Genomic DNA, 20950 nt, shown 5'->3' with positions numbered 1-20950 from the left:
CAGGCTGGACTGGCTTACCGGCAGAGACCCCAACATTGGCGACCTGTAGCCGCTGATGCTGCTGCTGAACCTCACAGCGGAGGTCATTCACCTCCAGAGACAGACACCGGAACTGCTCTGCGAGCTCCGCCACTGATCCCATAATAAAGGGAAAAAAAAATCCACGCCCAAAAACACACAAAAAAAACAACAAAGTGTCGGTTTTATTTTTTTTTTTTTCCTTTCAAAATGTGCTCGGCCGGCGATAATGTCACGCAGGGTGTGGGAAAGACTTAGTGCAACACAGAGGGAAGAGGGAAAGGGAGCCCAGACTCTAGGGAAAGGGGGGAGTGGAGACCTCTTAGTCTGGTCTAGCGTCACCCTGTCTCCACTAACGTCCCTATATTGGCTCTTCACCAATCGCCGCACAGGAACCTCGCCCTGTCTTTTCCTGGTGTTAAGCCCTGGCTAGGGAAGGGAGGGGGATGAGTGCTAGTCAATCCCCACTGACAACTAAAGACAACAAGGGGGAACAAACAAGGGAAGATAGCTTAGCTTTTAGTTGACTTCCGAGAGATAAACACCGGTCCTCATAGCTCCATAGAGGAAGAAGTAATGCACTTGCTCCGAGCCTTCACAAGGGGTAATGTGAGTATCGCAGGTACCTCCCTCTAGCAGACAGCAGGTATTTATACACCCAGGCCAGGGTGTTAATTAGCAAGAGGGAGGTAGCCGCTGGCTCCTAGAGAGACAGCCTCTAAGGTGTCTGTAATGCCAAACGTAGAGATCTCCTGCAACCAACTGCAGGACGACTGTCTGCCACTTCTGACACACCGGTGACAGATGGCTGTCCTCTGGGATGTAAGCCGGAGTGTTTCTCTAGTGCATATAAGCACTTAGAGGATGGTGTGGTGCACCTGGCACCAGGTAACAGGTAGTTTAGAGAGATGGGCCGGTCTCTCTACCCACATACCTCACAGTTACCAGCCTATATAATGGAGGCTGTTGTTTGGCACATTGTCTGTGTGTTTGGAGGGAGAAGGCCTCCTAGGTGTTGTCTCCAGACTGAGGTGTGTGCTGGTGGATACCAGCCGGTGTGACCACAGGACTAGCTAAGCGGACACTTGGGTAAAGGACACTTTACCTTGTTTTTCTTTTTTTACTTGTTGGTTTGTGGAGCAATAAACCGACATTGACTCTTAAAGGAACATGCTTCCCATTTTCCTCCCATCGCACCCACTACAGTAAAAACACTACAAAATATACATTTTTTTTTTTGTGCCTAAAATACAAAGGAATTATGTCACCAAAAGTAACAGTAATTTTGACCAGGGGAGCCCAAACTTTTACATGCCCTCCGTGGTGTATACACGGCAGTCTCGGTTTGGCCCCCGGTGGTGTATACACGGCAGTCTCGGTTTGGCCCCCGGTGGAGCATGTACGGCAGTCTCAGTGTCTCCTGTGTGGTGCGCATGTACGGCAGTCTCAGTGTCTCCTGTGTGGTGCGCATGTACGGCAGTCTCAGTGTCTCCTGTGTGGTGCGCATGTACGGCAGTCTCAGTGTCTCCTGTGTGGTGCGCATGTACGGCAGTCTCAGTGTCTCCTGTGTGGTGCGCATGTACGGCAGTCTCAGTGTCTCCTCTGTGGTCTATGTACCGCAGTCTCAGTGTCTCCTCTGTGGTGTATATACAGCAGTCTCAGTGTCTCCTCCATGATATATATACTGCAGACCTCCCACTGAGTACTGCAAATGCATTGTGAGGAGTTTCCCCTGTGAGGAGTTTCCCCTGTGAGGAGTTTCCCCTGTGAGGAGTTTCCCCTGTGAGGAGTTTCCCCTGTGAGGAGTTTCCCCTGTGAGGAGTTTCCCCTGTGAGGAGTTTCCCCTGTGAGGAGACTTGCAGTGTAATATAAATCTGTGTTCAGAACTTACTGCTGCGAGTTCTTTACAAAACTTATCACAGAGTCGGCTGCGCTCCAGAGTGACGTAAACCTGGGAAAGCAGCCGAGTAGTAACACCATCCTCAGCAGCTGACATCATACCTCACCGAGAGAAGCCGCTCCAGCCGTCATATCAGGGGCAAGTTAGCAGAATTAATTGGATGCTGATGACTTTGTACGGCCGCCAATCATGTTCTAACAATCCAAATGGCCTATGGGCAGTAGAGGGGCTGCGCGATGGGCACCAGATTGGCGCCAAGTTATGCTGACTTGGTTATGGGGATGTTGGAGTCGGTGCACATCGCCCCGTCCCTCCTGCCGGTGGGTCGCATCCTATTCTATAGACGGTTCCTACATTACCTGTTCTTTATTTGGATCGGCTCATTAGAAGAGACAAATCGCTACATACAAGGGCTGAACAATAACACATCGGGCTTGAATTGACCTCTACTTTTTCAGATGGGTCTATTGAGCTTTTAGATTTGGTGATTTCTGTGAACAATGGCGCTATTCAGACCTGCACTCATTTCAGGCAGGTAGAGGTCAATAGCAATTTGGATTACCATAGTGGACATCTACCTAGCTGGGGGAAAAGTGTCCCACATGGCCAGCTCCGGCGGATCCGCAAGAACCGGACGTCAAACTGACTTTTATAAAGAGTCTAAGATCTTAAGGGGCAGAGGTTTAGAAAAGGGAAACCCCAAAAAGAAGAGGCTTTCAATAAGACTAGAGTAAGACTAGAGGGCTCGCACAGAATGATGTTTAGCCAAGACCGCCACAAAGTCAGATGCAGCGGCAGATACAGCGGCAGATACAATAGGTTTCCATTTAGCTTTGTGAGAACTTCTAATAAATCATATAAAAAAGTGGAAGAAGTTGTCAGAAAGCATTGGATCATTCTGAGCGGTGACCCTACTCCTACGCCCCCCGGCACCCTCTGCCCGACAGAAAACGGCCACCGGCAGCTGGGAGGATTTATTACTTTGGATTCATCTTCTCCCTGCCGCTGCTCCAGTTACACGGCCAGACGTGACTACTCCAATGTCTGCAGGTAAATTGCGTTTTTTGGACACAAGTTGCCTTTAAATTTGCAGCATCTCATTTTATGAGCAGAATTTCACTGAAAATTTAACAACAACTATACAGATAAAGACGACATTAAAGGAGGGCGCAAGCACAGCCGCCACGCGAGCCACCCTCGGGCGCAAGCACAGCCGCCACGCGAGCCACCCTCGGGCGCAAGCACAGCCGCCACGCGAGCCACCCTCGGGCGCAAGCACAGCCGCCACGCGAGCCACCCTCGGGCGCAAGCACAGCCGCCACGCGAGCCACCCTCGGGCGCAAGCACAGCCGCCACGCGAGCCACCCTCGGGCGCAAGCACAGCCGCCACGCGAGCCACCCTCGGGCGCAAGCACAGCCGCCACGCGAGCCACCCTCGGGCGCAAGCACAGCCGCCACGCGAGCCACCCTCGGGCGCAAGCACAGCCGCCACGCGAGCCACCCTCGGGCGCAAGCACAGCCGCCACGCGAGCCACCCTCGGGCGCAAGCACAGCCGCCACGCGAGCCACCCTCGGGCGCAAGCACAGCCGCCACGCGAGCCACCCTCGGGCGCAAGCACAGCCGCCACGCGAGCCACCCTCGGGCGCAAGCACAGCCGCCACGCGAGCCACCCTCGGGCGCAAGCACAGCCGCCACGCGAGCCACCCTCGGGCGCAAGCACAGCCGCCACGCGAGCCACCCTCGGGCGCAAGCACAGCCGCCACGCGAGCCACCCTCGGGCGCAAGCACAGCCGCCACGCGAGCCACCCTCGGGCGCAAGCACAGCCGCCACGCGAGCCACCCTCGGGCGCAAGCACAGCCGCCACGCGAGCCACCCTCGGGCGCAAGCACAGCCGCCACGCGAGCCACCCTCGGGCGCAAGCACAGCCGCCACGCGAGCCACCCTCGGGCGCAAGCACAGCCGCCACGCGAGCCACCCTCGGGCGCAAGCACAGCCGCCACGCGAGCCACCCTCGGGCGCAAGCACAGCCGCCACGCGAGCCACCCTCGGGCGCAAGCACAGCCGCCACGCGAGCCACCCTCGGGCGCAAGCACAGCCGCCACGCGAGCCACCCTCGGGCGCAAGCACAGCCGCCACGCGAGCCACCCTCGGGCGCAAGCACAGCCGCCACGCGAGCCACCCTCGGGTGCAAGCACAGCCGCCACATGCACTGCTGGGTGCACGACCGGACTTACTGTAGGACAGCTCATCGCCTGCTCTCTTTCGGGACTGGTCACCTCTGAGGAGAGAAGAGAAAGTGATACATGGATACAGACGTATGTATGGCTGGGCATGACACAGACCCCAGCTGCCCCCCCACCAGAGCGGACCACAGCCCTGCCAGCAGCCCCCCCACCAGAGCAGACCACAGCCCTGCCAGCGGCCCCCCCACCAGAGCGGACCACAGCCCTGCCAGCGGCCCCCCCACGAGAGCGGACCACAGCCCTGCCAGCGGCCCCCCCACCAGAGCAGACCACAGCCCTGCCAGCGGCCCCCCCACCAGAGCGGACCACAGCCCTGCCAGCGGCCCCCCCACCAGAGCGGACCACAGCCCTGCCAGCGGCCCCCCCACCAGAGCAGACCACAGCCCTGCCAGCGGCCCCCCCACCAGAGCGGACCAAAGCCCTGCCAGCGGCCCCCCCACCAGAGCGGACCACAGCCCTGCCAGCGGCCCCCCCACCAGAGCGGACCACAGCCCTGCCAGCGGCCCCCCCACCAGAGCGGACCACAGCCCTGCCAGCGGCCCCCCCACCAGAGCGGACCACAGCCCTGCCAGCGGCCCCCCCACCAGAGCGGACCACAGCCCTGCCAGCGGCCCCCCCACCAGAACGGACCACAGCCCTGCCAGCGGCCCCCCCACCAGAGCGGACCACAGCCCTGCCAGCGGCCCCCCCACCAGAGCGGACCACAGCCCTGCCAGCGGCCCCCCCACCAGAGCGGACCACAGCCCTGCCAGCGGCCCCCCCACCAGAGCGGACCACAGCCCTGCCAGCGGCCCCCCCACCAGAGCGGACCACAGCCCTGCCAGCGGCCCCCCCACCAGAGCGGACCACAGCCCTGCCAGCGGCCCCCCCACCAGAGCGGACCACAGCCCTGCCAGCGGCCCCCCCACCAGAGCGGACCACAGCCCTGCCAGCGGCCCCCCCACCAGAGCGGACCACAGCCCTGCCAGCGGCCCCCCAACCAGAGCGGACCACAGCCCTGCCAGCGGCCCCCCCACCAGAGCGGACCACAGCCCTGCCAGCGGCCCCCCCACCAGAGCGGACCACAGCCCTGCCAGCGGCCCCCCCACCAGAGCGGACCACAGCCCTGCCAGCGGCCCCCCCACCAGAGCGGACCACAGCCCTGCCAGCGGCCCCCCCACCAGAGCGGACCACAGCCCTGCCAGCGGCCCCCCCACCAGAGCGGACCACAGCCCTGCCAGCGGCCCCCCCACCAGAGCGGACCACAGCCCTGCCAGCGGCCCCCCCACCAGAGCGGACCACAGCCCTGCCAGCGGCCCCCCCACCAGAGCGGACCACAGCCCTGCCAGCGGCCCCCCCACCAGAGCGGACCACAGCCCTGCCAGCGGCCCCCCCACCAGAGCGGACCACAGCCCTGCCAGCGGCCCCCCCACCAGAGCGGACCACAGCCCTGCCAGCGGCCCCCCCACCAAAGTAGCTCCGGCCCCCAGCCCAGACCACCACTGCTGCAGAAGCAGTCACACCCCCGGATCCTATCGATCTTATGGGTTTTCTTGACTTTTCTCTTCTCTGGGATCAAGTTCTCTGACCCCGGGAGACACTAGGGGGCAGTACAGCGCACCCACCCAAGGAGGTGATGACATCACACAGTGACCCCGCCCCCCGCGCTCACTAACCTGTTGAATCCGGTCTGCAGGAGATCTCGCTGCAGCTTCCGGTCCTGCGCGGCGTAATCCTGCAGCTCCGACTCCACGGCCGGGGGAAGGATATTGGGGATGAACTTGGAGAAAAGCATCGGAGCGAGCTGCACCCAGTCTGCAAGAGCGAGCACACAGTGACAGGAGACCCCCCATCTGTAATAGGGGGGCACTACACACAGGAGACCCCCCCATCTGTAATAAGGGGGGGGACTACACAGGAGACCCCTCCCATCTGTAATAAGGGGGAGGGGCACTACACAGGAGACCCCTCCCATCTGTAATAAGGGGGAGGGGCACTACACAGGAGACCCCTCATCTGTAATAGGGGGGCACTACACACAGGAGACCCCCCCATCTGTAATAAGGGGGGGCACTACACACCAGAGACCCCTCCCATCTCTAATATGGGGGGGCACTACACAGGAGACCCCTCCCATCTGTAATACAGGGGGAGGGCACTACACACAGGAGGACCCCCCCCAATCTGTAATACGGGGGGCACTACACACAGGAGAAACCCCCCATCTGTAATACGAGGGGCACTACACACAGGAGAAACCCCCCATCTGTAATACGAGGGGCACTACACACAGGAGAAACCCCCCTTCTCTCTGTGATATGGGGGGGCACTACACACAGGAGCCCCCCCATCTGTAATAAGGGGGGGGGTAACTACACACAGGAGCCCCCCATCTGTAATATGGGGTGGGGGGCACTACACACAGGAGACCCCTGATCTGTAATAAGGGGGGCACTACACACAGGAGAAACCCCCCATCTGTAATAGGGGGCACTACACACAGGAGCCCCCCCCCCCCTCCCTCTGTGATATGGGGGGGCACTACACACAGGAGCCCCCCCATCTGTAATAAGGGGGGGGGGTAACTACACACAGGAGCCCCCCATCTGTAATACGGGGTGGGGTGGGGGGCACTACACACCGGAGACCCCTGATCTGTAATAAGGGGGGCACTACACACAGGAGACCCCCCCCATCTGGTATTGCGGGGGCCGTGCAGTTACCTGGCCTCAGTGTGTGCAGACCCTTCACGATGGCCGCCATGGTGGACGGGGTGATCTGGAACGGTGTGGACTGCGCCTCCAGCAACAGCGCTGCAAGGAGAGGAGAGCGGAATAATGACGGGGAGGGGCGGGGGGGCTGGGCAGGTGGGAGCTGACGGCGGAGGGGGGAGGTTGGGCAGGTGGGTGGTGACGGCGGAGGGGGGAGGTTGGGCAGGTGGGTGGTGACGGCGGAGGGGGGCTGGGCAGGTGGGAGCTGACGGCGGAGGGGGGCTGGGCAGGTGGGAGCTGACGGCGGAGGGGGGAGGTTGGGCAGGTGGGTGGTGACGGCGGAGGGGGGCTGGGCAGGTGGGAGCTGACGGCGGAGGGGGGAGGTTGGGCAGGTGGGTGGTGACGGCGGAGGGGGGCTGGGCAGGTGGGAGCTGACGGCGGAGGGGGGAGGTTGGGCAGGTGGGTGGTGACGGCGGAGGGGGGCTGGGCAGGTGGGAGCTGACGGCGGAGGGGGGAGGTTGGGCAGGTGGGTGGTGACGGCGGAGGGGGGCTGGGCAGGTGGGAGCTGACGGCGGAGGGGGGAGGTTGGGCAGGTGGGTGGTGACGGCGGAGGGGGGAGGTTGGGCAGGTGGGTGGTGACGGCGGAGGGGGGAGGTTGGGCAGGTGGGTGGTGACGGCGGAGGGGGGAGGTTGGGCAGGTGGGTGGTGACGGGGAGGGGGGCTGGGCAGGTGGGAGCTGACGGCGGAGGGGGGAGGTTGGGCAGGTGGGTGGTGACGGGGAGGGGGAGGCTGGGCAGGTGGGTGGTGACGGGGAGGGGGAGGCTGGGCAGGTGGGTGAGTGACGGGGAGGGGGAGGCTGGGCAGGTGGGTGGTGACGGGGAGGGGGAGGCTGGGCAGGTGGGTGGTGACGGGGAGGGGGAGGCTGGGCAGGTGGGTGGTGACGGGGAGGGGGGCTGGGCAGGTGGGTGGTGACGGCGGAGGGGGGAGGTTGGGCAGGTGGGTGGTGACGGGGAGGGGGAGGCTGGGCAGGTGGGTGAGTGACGGGGAGGGTGGGCTGGGCAGGTGGGTGAGTGACGGGGAGGGTGGGCTGGGCAGGTGGGTGAGTGATGGGGAGGGGGAGGCTGGGCAGGTGGGTGGTGATGGGGAGGGGGAGGCTGGGCAGGTGGGTGGTGACGGGGAGGGGGGGGGGCTGGGCAGGTGGGTGGTGATGGGGAGGGGGAGGCTGGGCAGGTGGGTGGTGATGGGGAGGGGGAGGCTGGGCAGGTGGGTGGTGACGGGGGGGGCGACGGGCTGGGCAGGTGGGTGGTGACGGGGAGGGGGGGCTGGGCAGGTGGGTGGTGACGGGGAGGTGGGGGGGCTGGGCAGGTGGGTGGTGACGGGGAGGTGGGGGGGCTGGGCAGGTGGGTGGTGACGGGGAGGTGGGGGGGCTGGGCAGGTTGGTGGTGACGGCGGTGGTGGGGGGAGGCTGGGCAGGTGGGTGGTGACGGCGGTGGTGGGGGGAGGCTGGGCAGGTGGGAGGTGACGGGGGGGGCGACGGGCTGGGCAGGTGGGTGGTGAAGGGGAGGGGGGGCTGGGCAGGTGGGTGGTGACGGGGAAGGGGGGTAGGGGCAGCTGGGCAGTGACGGGGAGGGGGGGCTGGGCAGGTGGGTGGTGACGGGGAGGGGGGGCTGGGCAGGTGGGTGGTGACGGGGAGGCTGGGCAGGTGGGGGGGGGGGAGGCTGGGCAGGTGGGGGGGGGGGGAGGCTGGGCAGGTGGGGGGGGGGGGGAGGCTGGGCAGGTGGGGGGGGAGGCTGGGCAGGTGGGGGGGGGGAGCTGGGCAGGTGGGGGGGGGGAGGCTGGGCAGGTGGGGGGGGGAGGCTGGGCAGGTGGGGGGGGGGGGAGGCTGGGCAGGTGGGGGGGGGGAGGCTGGGCAGGTGGGGGGGGGGAGGCTGGGCAGGTGGGGGGGGGGAGGCTGGGCAGGTGGGTGGTGTCGGCGGAGGTGGGGGAGGGGGCTGGGCAGGTGGGTGAGTGACGGCGGAGGTGGGGGAGGCTGGGCAGGTGGGTGGTGACGGGGAGGCTGGGCTGGTGACGGGGAGGCTGGGCAGGTGGGGGGGGGGGAGGCTGGGCAGGTGGGTGGTGTCGGCGGAGGTGGGGGAGGGGGCTGGGCAGGTGGGTGAGTGACGGCGGAGGTGGGGGAGGCTGGGCTGGTGGGTGGTGACGGGGAGGCTGGGCAGGTGGGGGGGAGGCTGGGCAGGTGGGGGGGGGGAGGCTGGGCAGGTGGGGGGGGAGGCTGGGCAGGTGGGGGGGGGGGAGGCTGGGCAGGTGGGGGGGGGGAGGCTGGGCAGGTGGGGGGGGGAGGCTGGGCAGGTGGGGGGGGGAGGCTGGGCAGGTGGGGGGGGGAGGCTGGGCAGGTGGGGGGGGGAGGCTGGGCAGGTGGGGGGGGGGAGGCTGGGCAGGTGGGGGGGGGAGGCTGGGCAGGTGGGGGGGGAGGCTGGGCAGGTGGGGGGGGGGAGGCTGGGCAGGTGGGGGGGGGGGCTGGGCAGGTGGGGGGGGGGGGGGAGGCTGGGCAGGTGGGGGGGGGGGAGGCTGGGCAGGTGGGGGGGGGGGAGGCTGGGCAGGTGGGGGGGGGAGGCTGGGCAGGTGGGGGGGGGGGAGGCTGGGCAGGTGGGTGGTGTCGGCGGAGGTGGGGGAGGCTGGGCAGGTGGGGGGGGGGGGAGGCTGGGCAGGTGGGGGGGGGGGGGAGGCTGGGCAGGTGGGAGGTGACGGCGGAGGGGGGGGCTGGGCAGGTGGGTGGTGACGGGGAGGCTGGTCAGGTGGGTGGTGACGGCGGAGGTGGGGGGGGGGGGCTGGTCAGGTGGGAGGTGCCGGCGGTGTGGACACTCACGCATCAGGCTGTAGATGTGCTTCTCGGCCACGTGCTCGGTAAACAGCAGGATCAGTTCGTCCCTCAGGTCTCGATTCAGCTTCGTCTCTATATAAAACTTGTTCTGAAAGGAATAAAAAATTACAAGATGGGGGAGAAAAAACGCGAGGGGTGCGGGGGCCTGGGGGGATCGAAGAAGAAATGCGAGGGGTGCGGGGGCCTGGGGGGATCGAAGAAGAAATGCGAGGGGTGCGGAGGGAGAGGGGGGGATCCGTTAGGAGGGGCCCAGGGCCTCCAGGGAGACACAGAGTGGTGTCCCTTCTCCCTCATTAGTGCCAGCAGATGCACAGCGGGTCTCAGTCCGGTCTGTGGAGCCCCCGGTGGCCATGCACGGGGTGGGCTGCTACCGCTAGGACTTACCATATAGATGAAGAGGGGGACGATGCTGTGCAGAGCCCCCATATACTGGCTCAGGGCCAGATTGAACTTCTCTATATACTGCTCCGGGGAAGTCGTCTGCAACACAGGAAGGAGAGAGTCACTGCACAACATGAGGATCGGGATCCCCAACCCCTCCAGTAACAGAGGCGCCCCCACAGGAGGCAGCCAGCGTATGGCAGACAACAGCCTGCGGTGCCACCCCGCACACCTGCAGAGGGTGAGCCCCCCTCCAGTGCAGAGGGTCCTCCATACAGCGGCACGGGCCCCGCGGGGTCCTCCATACAGCATAATGGGCCCCGCATGGTCCTCCATACAGCATAATGGGCCCCGCATGGTCCTCCATACAGCATAATGGGCCCCGCATGGTCCTCCATACAGCATAATGGGCCCCGCATGGTCCTCCATACAGCATAATGGGCCCCGCATGGTCCTCCATACAGCATAATGGGCCCCGCATGGTCCTCCATACAGCATAATGGGCCCCGCATGGTCCTCCATACAGCATAATGGGCCCCGCATGGTCCTCCATACAGCATAATGGGCCCCGCATGGTCCTCCATACAGCATAATGGGCCCCGCATGGTCCTCCATACAGCATAATGGGCCCCGCATGGTCCTCCATACAGCATAATGGGCCCCGCATGGTCCTCCATACAGCATAATGGGCCCCGCATGGTCCTCCATACAGCATAATGGGCCCCGCATGGTCCTCCATACAGCATAATGGGCCCCACATGGTCCTCCATACAGCATAATGGGCCCCACATGGTCCTCCATACAGCATAATGGGCCCCACATGGTCCTCCATACAGCATAATGGGCCCCACATGGTCCTCCATACAGCATAATGGGCCCCACATAGTCCTCCATACAGTATAATGGGCCCCACATAGTCCTCCGTACAGTATAATGGCCCCACATAGTCCTCCGTACAGTATAATGAGCCCCACATAATCCTCCATACAGTATAATGGGCCCCACATAATCCTCCATACAGTATAATGGGCCCCACATAATCCTCCATACAGTATAATGGGCCCCACATAATCCTCCGTACAGTATAATGGCCCCACATAATCCTCCGTACAGTATAATGAGCCCCACATAATCCTCCATACAGTATAATGGGCCCCACATAATCCTCCATACAGTATAATGGCCCCACATAATCCTCCATACAGTATAATGGCCCCACATAATCCTCCATACAGTATAATGGGCCCCACATAGTCCTCCGTACAGTATAATGGCCCCACACAGTCCTCCATACAGTATAATGGGCCCCACATAATCCTCCGTACAGTATAATGGCCCCACATAATCCTCCATACAGTATAATGGCCCCACATAGTCCTCCGTACAGTATAATGGGCCCCACATAGTCCTCCGTACAGTATAATGGCCCCACACAGTGCTCCATACAGAATAATGGGCCCCACATAGGGGTGGTGGTTCTGGTGTCGTGGGCCAGAGTTTGACGTGTGCTCTAGCTCATGTATGAGATGTATGTGCACCTCTCCACATGCACGGCGCCCAGGAACAACCACACATCATTGAGGTGGCGCCGCCCTACCTGCAGCTCCAGGGACACCTTCTCCAGGTGACAGGTGATTTTACACATCAGGTCGCTGTACATCTGCTCCGAGTGCTGTTGACACACGCACTTGTACACGCAGCTGCAAGAGAGGCTAAGATGAGGCGTGTGCCCCGTGTGGAGGAGGGGGGTATGACGACACAGATTCTAAACCATAATTATCCAGACGTCTAAATTCGTTAGGCCAAGAGAAATACACTATTGTGTTTGTGCTGACTTTTAAATTTGAGTTTTTGTTTGGCTGGTCAAGAAGGACAGTGACTCAGGGTAATAGAACAATAATGTTTGCCAATATGCTAATTACATATTGAACCAGGCCAGCTAGCTTGTTGGCTCTCACAAAACAAGAGGACAAAGTACGCAAATTGATTAAATGCTCAAACAATGAGCCCTGCACCTTCTCCACTGACCTGTGAATGATGACCTGAGCCACAGATGTACATATAAACAGGGTTTCTTTTGTGCTGCAAGGAGAATCAGAGAGACTCTTCAGGACAGTAGTTTGGTAGCATGGCTCCATCCAGAGACACAGATTTGGATTCTACAGGATGCCAGCCTAAGGGAACACGGCCCTGGCTGGAAGGATACAGATCTGCTCCATTGACCATCACTGATCCTATGGAGACGTTTAGGGAAACTAGGATTGTGACCCTCCAGTCTCCTGGTCCCATGGAGACATTTGGGAAAGCCAGGATTGTAATCCTACAGTTACCTGGTCACATGGATATGTTTGGGTTAGCCAGATTGGGACCATTCTGTCACCTGGATCCATGGATACACTCGGAGAAAGCCTGGTTGGGACAATGAGGTTAACTTGATCCATGGAATTGTTCGGAGAAGCCTGGGTGGGACCTTCGGGTCTCCTGGCCTTGTGCCTTGATGGACTTCTAGCTTCCTAAGCTTGCCACTACCTTCTCTCTGTGGGGGCCTGCCAGAAGCGGGGGGCACTGGTTGAGGTAGTCGGCCCTGGAAGTCCCAAAGTCGCAGCTGTTCTTTCCCAGGCAGGCGGAGCGGAAGGGTGAGGACTGTGTAATGTTCCACCATCTTGGGTATTTGCTAGGACTGTTCTATCTGTTTATTGTCCGCCTTGTGGTTCAGTAAAGTATTGCCGCGCTGTTTTACCATCACCCTGTGTTGTCTGAGTAGTACTACGCCCACGGGAGACCCCGGGTCTTCACAGGAGGAGGGGGCACCCGCACAGGACCTTACCTGTAGATCTGCTCGTAGGAGATGGGGATGTAGTCCCCGGGGCTCTGGGTCAGCAGCTGCTCGATGGCGCTCTCCAGCTTCGGCCAATACGTGTTCTTATAATCATCGACTGTGATCACATTCATCACTGGAAGAGAAGAGCAGAGAGATCAGGGGGCGGAGGCCGCGGAAACCCCCCGTACATACACTGCAGCGAGATCGGGAGGCGGCGGCCGCACCTCCCCCCGTACATACGCTGCAGCGAGTGATCGGGGGGGCGGCGGACCTCCCCCCGTACATACGCTGCAGCGAGATCAGGAGGCGCCGGCCGCGGACCTCCCCAAGTACATACGCTGCAGAGAGTGATCGGGGGGCGGCGGCGGCCGGCCAGACCTCCCCCCGTACATACGTTGCAGCGAGTGATCGGGGGGCGGCGGCAGCCAGACCTCCCCCCGTACATACGCTGCAGCGAGTGATCTGGGGGCGGCGGACCTCCCCCCGTACATACGTTGCAGCGAGATCGGGACGCGCCGGCTGCGGACCTCCCCCCGTACATACGCTGCAGAGAGCGATTGGGGGGCGTCACACACACACACAGGCGTCACACACACACACACAGGCGTCACACACACACACACACACACACAGGCGTCACACACACACGCGTCACACACACACACACACACGCGTCACACACACACACACACAGGCGTCACACACACACAGGCGTCACACACAGGCGTCACACACAGGCGTCACACACAGGCGTCACACACAGGCGTCACACACAGGCGTCACACACAGGCGTCACACAGGCGTCACACACACACAGGCGTCACACACACACACACACACACACAGGCGTCACACACACACGCGTCACACACACACACACACAGGCGTCACACACACACAGGCGTCACACACAGGCGTCACACACAGGCGTCACACACAGGCGTCACACACAGGCGTCACACACAGGCGTCACACACACACACACACAGGCGTCACACACACACACACACAGGCGTCACACACACACAGGCGTCACACACACACAGGCGTCACACACAGGCGTCACACACAGGCGTCACACACAGGCGTCACACACAGGCGTCACACACAGGCGTCACACAGGCGTCACACACACACACACACGCAGGCGTCACACACACACGCAGGCGTCACACACACACGCAGGCGTCACACACACACGCAGGCGTCACACACACACGCAGGCGTCACACACACACGCAGGCGTCACACACACACACAGGCGTCACACACACACACAGGCGTCACACACACACACAGGCGTCACACACACACACAGGCGTCACACACACACAGGCGTCACACACACACACAGGCGTCACACACACACACACACACAGGCGTCACACACACAGGCGACACACACACAGGCGACACACACACACACACACACACACACACAGGCGTCACACACACACACAGGCGTCACACACACACACAGGCGTCACACACACACACAGGCGTCACACACACACACAGGCGTCACACACACACACAGGCGTCACACACACACAGGCGTCACACACACACAGGCGTCACACACACACAGGCGTCACACACACACAGGCGTCACACACACAGGCGTCACACACACAGGCGTCACACACACAGGCGTCACACACACAGGCGTCACACACACAGGCGTCACACACACAGGCGTCACACACACAGGCGTCACACACACAGGCGTCACACACACAGGCGTCACACACACAGGCGTCACACACACAGGCGTCACACACACAGGCGTCACACACACAGGCGTCACACACACAGGCGTCACACACACAGGCGTCACACACACAGGCGTCACACACACAGGCGTCACACACACAGGCGTCACACACAGGCGTCACACACACACACACAGGCGTCACACACACACACACAGGCGTCACACACACACACACAGGCGTCACACACACACACACAGGCGTCACACACACACACACAGGCGTCACACACACACACACAGGCGTCTCACACACACACAGGCGTCTCACACACACACAGGCGTCACACACACACAGGCGTCACACACACACACAGGCGTCACACAGGCGTCACACACACACAGGCGTCACACACACACAGGCGTCACACACACACAGGCGTCACACACACACAGGCGTCACACACACACAGGCGTCACACACACACAGGCGTCACACACACACAGGCGTCTCACACACACAGGCGTCTCACACACACAGGCGTCTCACACACACAGGCGTCTCACACACACACACTGTACTTAAGTCGTATGGACGGGGATCACCAATATTTAATCATATACTTTTATTAAACAACTGGAGAAAGATTCCAGAGATTAAAAACATTTAAAGAGCAGAAGGCTTCAATGTAACAACGAGCCGCAGCACAGTATTGTGTGGAGTAAACCTCAAGCGTCATGGCCAATCCAAGCTGACACTCCAAAAGTGCTAACAATATATCTAATACCCGCTTGAAATACAAGGTAAGAGAAATGCCCATAATGCCGTGCATGTGGTGTATACAAAGATACACAAAGAGGTTACAAAGGAAACCCCCAACCCCACACGTATCGCCACTACCGGGGTGGCTTCATCAGGGGAGGAAATAGTGATGGTGAAGTTCGTCCAGTCAAGTATTTCATATATCATTAAAACATTACTTTAAACAGCATCAGCTGAGGAGACCGGCCGCCAGACCAGCCACCGCCGCCGCCAGACCAGCCGCCGCCAGACCAGCCACCGCCACCGCCAGACCAGCCGCCGCCAGACCAGCCACCGCCGCCGCCAGACCAGCCGCCGCCAGACCAGCCGCCGCCAGACCAGCCGCCGCCAGACCAGCCGCCGCCAGACCAGCCGCCGCCAGACCAGCCGCCGCCAGACCAGCCGCCGCCGCCGCCAGACCAGCCGCCGCCAGACCAGCCGCCGCCAGACCAGCCGCCGCCAGACCAGCCGCCGCCAGACCAGCCGCCGCCAGACCAGCCGCCGCCGCCGCCAGACCAGCCACCGCCAGACCAGCCACCGCCGTCATGATGCCCATGCGCATGAGCAGCGAGTCCGAGCAGAGGAACACGGGGTGGTGACCGGGAAGTGAGGTGTCAGCAGTTCCAGGTTAAACATGAAGTACAGGGCGCATTACACGCGTATACATAGATATATTGTTAGCACTTTTGGAGTGTCAGCTTGGATTGGCCATGACGCTTGAGGTTTACTCCACACAATACTGTGCTGCGGCTCGTTGTTACGTTGAAGCCTTCTGCTCTTTAGATCCTTTTAATCTTTCTCCAGTTGTTTAATAAAAGTATATCTATAATATAAAGGGGGAAGCCTTTATAGACGGCGCATGTGTGACGCACAGTCCGGCTCCAGACAGAAGCACGCATGGAGCCGTTACAGGTAAGAGGAGGTGTATGGCGCCGGAGATCGCGGTATGTGTAGACACTGAACACACACCACGATCTCCATACTTACCTGACCGGGAGGAGCGTTGCCGCGGCGCCTCTCTTCGCCGGAGATCGGGGACGGAGTGAAGCGTCAGATCGGTGCATGCCCATACCACGTTGTCCGGCGCCATTTTACTGAAGATACATTTGCTGTGTGTCTTCAACAAAATAATGCCAGACAGCGCGGTATGGGGACGGGAGTACTCCAGCGCCGCGCTCCTCCCCCGGCCTCCGGCAAAACAAGACACCGCACCGCTGGAGCACAGGGAAGAAAGGTGAGTATAAGTGTTTATTTTTTTGTATGTGTGTACAGTGTGAAAGGGGTGAGGGGTGCCACGCATACCAGGACTGGGGGGGGTGAGGGGTGCCACGCATACCAGGACTGGGGGGGTGAGGGGTGCCACGCATACCAGGACTGGGGGGTGGGGATAGGATGGGGGCAGCACATACCAGCATGGGAGCTCATATACCAATAAAAATGCTCCCCCCCCGGGCGTAGAACGGGCTGAATAGCTGGTGATTACACATTGGTGATCTCTGTCCATACACATCTTACATACGATCCATAGTCTGTTAGTATGGACACCATGGTGGAGTATTATTATTATTATTATTGTGGTGCCCTCCGCCTCTCACACACTCTGTACAATACACATATATATATATATACACACAGTCTCTGCACTCACAGAACTTGGAGGCGCCGGAGCCGATGCCGGGACTGATGCCGGCCAGCCCTCCCGCTCCTCCGCTCCTGCCGCCCTCCCGTCCTCTCCTGCACGGCTCCGGGGCGCTCTCGGGCCGCAGCCGCCAGTGGTTGTGGTTGGGATCCTCCTCCTCCATGTATCCGGTTCTGTCCGACCATCATCGGCCCGGCTCCGGGCACTTCCGCTCCGGTCGCGCAGCATGCCGGGAGCTGTAGTCCTCACTCCAGCAGCCAATCAGCCGCAGCCGCAGCCGCCGCGCCGGAAGTCGTCCTGTGTCACGGCGGCCATCCTCTTCCTCAGGCTGTGAATGAGCTCCATGATACGGAGGGACACGGTCCGTACCAGTGATAGAGACCGGCGGCTGTACGGGAGGCTCTGAGCACAACAGTGTGAGGAGCGTACTGCCCCCTGGTGATCAGAGGCTAAACGGCAGATACCAGCAACGACCAGAGAGCAGCGACCTGTATACAGAGACCCGACCGCTGCCCCCGCGCACGGAGACCCGACCGCTGCCCCCGCGCACGGAGACCCGACCGCTGCCCCCGCGCACGGAGACCCGACCGCTGCCCCCGCGCACGGAGACCCGGCCGCTGCCCCCGCGCACGGAGACCCGGCCGCTGCCCCCGCGCACGGAGACCCGACCGCTGCCCCCGCGCACGGAGACCCGACCGCTGCCCCCGCGCACGGAGACCCGGCCGCTGCCCCCGCGCACGGAGACCCGGCCGCTGCCCCCGCGCACGGAGACCCGGCCGCTGCCCCCGCGCACGGAGACCCGACCGCTGCCCCCGCGCACGGAGACCCGGCCGCTGCCCCCGCGCACGGAGACCCGGCCGCTGCCCCCGCGCACGGAGACCCGACCGCTGCCCCCGCGCACGGAGACCCGACCGCTGCCCCCGCGCACGGAGACCCGACCGCTGCCCCCGCGCACGGAGACCCGACCGCTGCCCCCGCGCACGGAGACCCGACCGCTGCCCCCGCGCACGGAGACCCGACCGCTGCCCCCGCGCACGGAGACCCGACCGCTGCCCCCGCGCACGGAGACCCGACCGCGGCCCCCGCGCACGGAGACCCGACCGCGGCCCCCGCGCACGGAGACCCGACCGCGGCCCCCGCGCACGGAGACCCGACCGCTGCCCCCGCGCACGGAGACCCGGCCGCTGCCCCCGCGCACGGAGACCCGGCCGCTGCCCCCGCGCACGGAGACCCGGCCGCTGCCCCCGCGCACGGAGACCCGGCCGCTGCCCCCGCGCACGGAGACCCGGCCGCTGCCCCCGCGCACGGAGACCCGGCCGCTGCCCCCGCGCACGGAGACCCGGCCGCTGCCCCCGCGCACGGAGACCCGGCCGCTGCCCCCGCGCACGGAGACCCGGCCGCTGCCCCCGCGCACGGAGACCCGGCCGCTGCCCCCGCGCACGGAGACCCGGCCGCTGCCCCCGCGCACGGAGACCCGGCCGCTGCCCCCGCGCACGGAGACCCGGCCGCTGCCCCCGCGCACGGAGACCCGGCCGCTGCCCCCGCGCACGGAGACCCGGCCGCTGCCCCCGCGCACGGAGACCCGACCGCTGCCCCCGCGCACGGAGACCCGACCGCTGCCCCCGCGCACGGAGACCCGACCGCGGCCCCCGCGCACGGAGACCCGACCGCGGCCCCCGCGCACGGAGACCCGACCGCTGCCCCCGCGCACGGAGACCCGACCGCGGCCCCCGCGCACGGAGACCCGACCGCGGCCCCCGCGCACGGAGACCCGACCGCTGCCCCCGCGCACGGAGACCCGACCGCTGCCCCCGCGCACGGAGACCCGACCGCTGCCCCCGTATACAAAGACCTCTCTATAATGAGGGTATAAATAGTAAGGCCACTAGTATATGTATGTATATATATATATATATATATATATATATATATATATATATATATATGTATGTATGTGTTCTTGGTAGCTAACATATATCAGAGGGCAAAAGACAGCAGAACTCGCCTGTACTAATATGTGCTATGTTGTCCATGTAGGATTATAGGGTGACATACCTGTAGTATATAACTGCCACTATAGTGTTGTCACTGCACGCGCTCCAACCCCGACGCGCGTTTCGGCAACGAGTCTTTGTCAAGGGGTGTGCTCAAAGACAAAAAAGCTGAGTATATAAAAGAGGCCAATGAGGTTCCCGAAATACCGACTACTAGTATCACATGCATCCGCCGACCGGAAATGTGTGTTACTAGGAGACCAAACTACATTACCCAGAGGTAATGATATATGTTAGCTACCAAGCTAATGCTGATATATATATATATATATATATATATATATATATATATATATACACATACACACTAGTGGCCTTACTGACTATTTATGCCCTCATTATAGAGAGGTTGTTTGGTGTCCATTATATATTATTGCCATGCGCTTCACTTTTTCACTTTTGTTTTGTTGTATGTGTCGGGTATCCCCCACACCTGTTATTGAATTTTAATAATAAAATTTTCTATATTTCATCTTTGTTGGCCTCTGGTCTTCTCCCCCTGCTCAGGGAAGTACTGTAGAGTCCCAGAATAAATTGTTCTTGTAATATCCGGTCCACAGATCCCATGCCCTACTCCATCTTCCTCTTTCTTTTGTACCTCTGCAAGTACTTGCTGTAGCTCTGTACAGACTTCACCTCCCTCGCAAGCCAGGCCTTCCATTAGACTGGTCACTGACTCTTAATATCTGAATACTCTTGTACCACTACTATTGTGTTTGCATCTCTGGCCATTATGTAAGTACTGTTATGTATATAGTGTATTGTCTAGTGTGCCCTTAAGGCAAGTAAATATATTTAACTTTGGGCTGCTCTTTTATCTCAATCCACGACTCCTCACGTCCGTTGTTCGGTCCAACTAATGCTACTAGGGCTGGTTTCTCGCCCGATATAACTATTTTTGATGGACCGGGGGGCTTATATCTAATAGATACTGGTGGCAGCTCAACCAGGCCGACAAGGTTCTGCTTCACTGGTGCTAGTGAAGGGGTCTCTCAACCTGTCAGGGGTGTGAGTGTGGTGCCACGTCAGTGACTGAGTGGGCCACCTCTTCTCACTCTTGTACCCGTGTGGACAGGGGGTGTCTGTGTAGAACTGTACCAAGCTGACGTTACATGTCCCCGAGCTGGTGCTGGTGCAAAGGAGGGATCCGTGTCACGTGTTCCTTCTGATGTAACTGTGAAGTCAGCCGGGTGGCAAGGTGTGGATCCCTCACATGTGGTGGCTGCGGTGGGATTCTGCGGGGTTCCTCTGGTGCCATTCATCACAAGTGGTCATGTGACAAGGCTTGTTAAAGGGCCATGTAAGGCGGCGGTGTTCACACCGTGCAGTAACTGAGGCAGTGACCCATGCAAGTCAAACCGGCGGTAATACCCAAGGATGCCAAGGAACGCCCTCACCTGTTTTGTACTTGACGGTTTAGGCCAGTTTTTTATAGCCTCAACTTTATTGATTTGGGGCTTGATAGCTCCTCGGCCTATCACATACCCCAAATATCGGGCTTCCTCTAGCCCTATCGCACATTTTTTGGGGTTTACCGTTAACCCTGCGGCTCTGAGAGAATCCAGCACTGCTTGTACCTGTGATAGGTGCGTATGCCAGTCGGTGCTAAAGATGATAATATCATCTAGATACGCAGACGCGTACTCCTGATGAGGCTTGAGCACTATGTCCATCAACCTCTGAAATGTAGCCGGGGCCCCATGTAACCCAAAAGGTAAGAACACAAAGTGGTATAGACCCTCTGGAGTTACAAAGGCGTTCTTTTCCTTCGCCGAATCTGCGAGAGGTACCTGCCAGTAACCCCTGGTGAG

General features: G+C 61.2%; 1 protein-coding gene across 1 annotated transcript in view; it reads right to left on the bottom strand.

Annotated features, from left to right (window-relative positions):
• Positions 1 to 17341, bottom strand: part of CACUL1 (CDK2 associated cullin domain 1) — a 53557-nt gene extending 36216 nt beyond the window's left edge. Inside the window, exons 1-8 of the mRNA XM_073681263.1 lie at positions 17095 to 17341; positions 12940 to 13066; positions 11710 to 11812; positions 10116 to 10211; positions 9717 to 9819; positions 6866 to 6955; positions 5819 to 5957; positions 4155 to 4198 (exon numbers count right to left, since the gene is read on the bottom strand). Coding sequence (XP_073537364.1) covers positions 4155 to 4198; positions 5819 to 5957; positions 6866 to 6955; positions 9717 to 9819; positions 10116 to 10211; positions 11710 to 11812; positions 12940 to 13066; positions 17095 to 17248 — 856 coding nt within the window. The 5' untranslated portion in view covers positions 17249 to 17341. The remainder of the gene's footprint in view (positions 1 to 4154; positions 4199 to 5818; positions 5958 to 6865; positions 6956 to 9716; positions 9820 to 10115; positions 10212 to 11709; positions 11813 to 12939; positions 13067 to 17094) is intronic.
• Positions 17342 to 20950: the final 3609 nt, after the last annotated feature.

Source organism: Phyllobates terribilis, unplaced genomic scaffold, assembly GCF_046119375.1.
Source record: "Phyllobates terribilis strain yellow unplaced genomic scaffold, ASM4611937v1 Scaffold_5__5_contigs__length_657084704, whole genome shotgun sequence".
Lineage (NCBI taxonomy): Eukaryota > Metazoa > Chordata > Amphibia > Anura > Dendrobatidae > Phyllobates > Phyllobates terribilis.
Note: the sequence above shows the minus strand (reverse complement) of the source record. Positions and strands in the feature narration are given on the sequence as shown.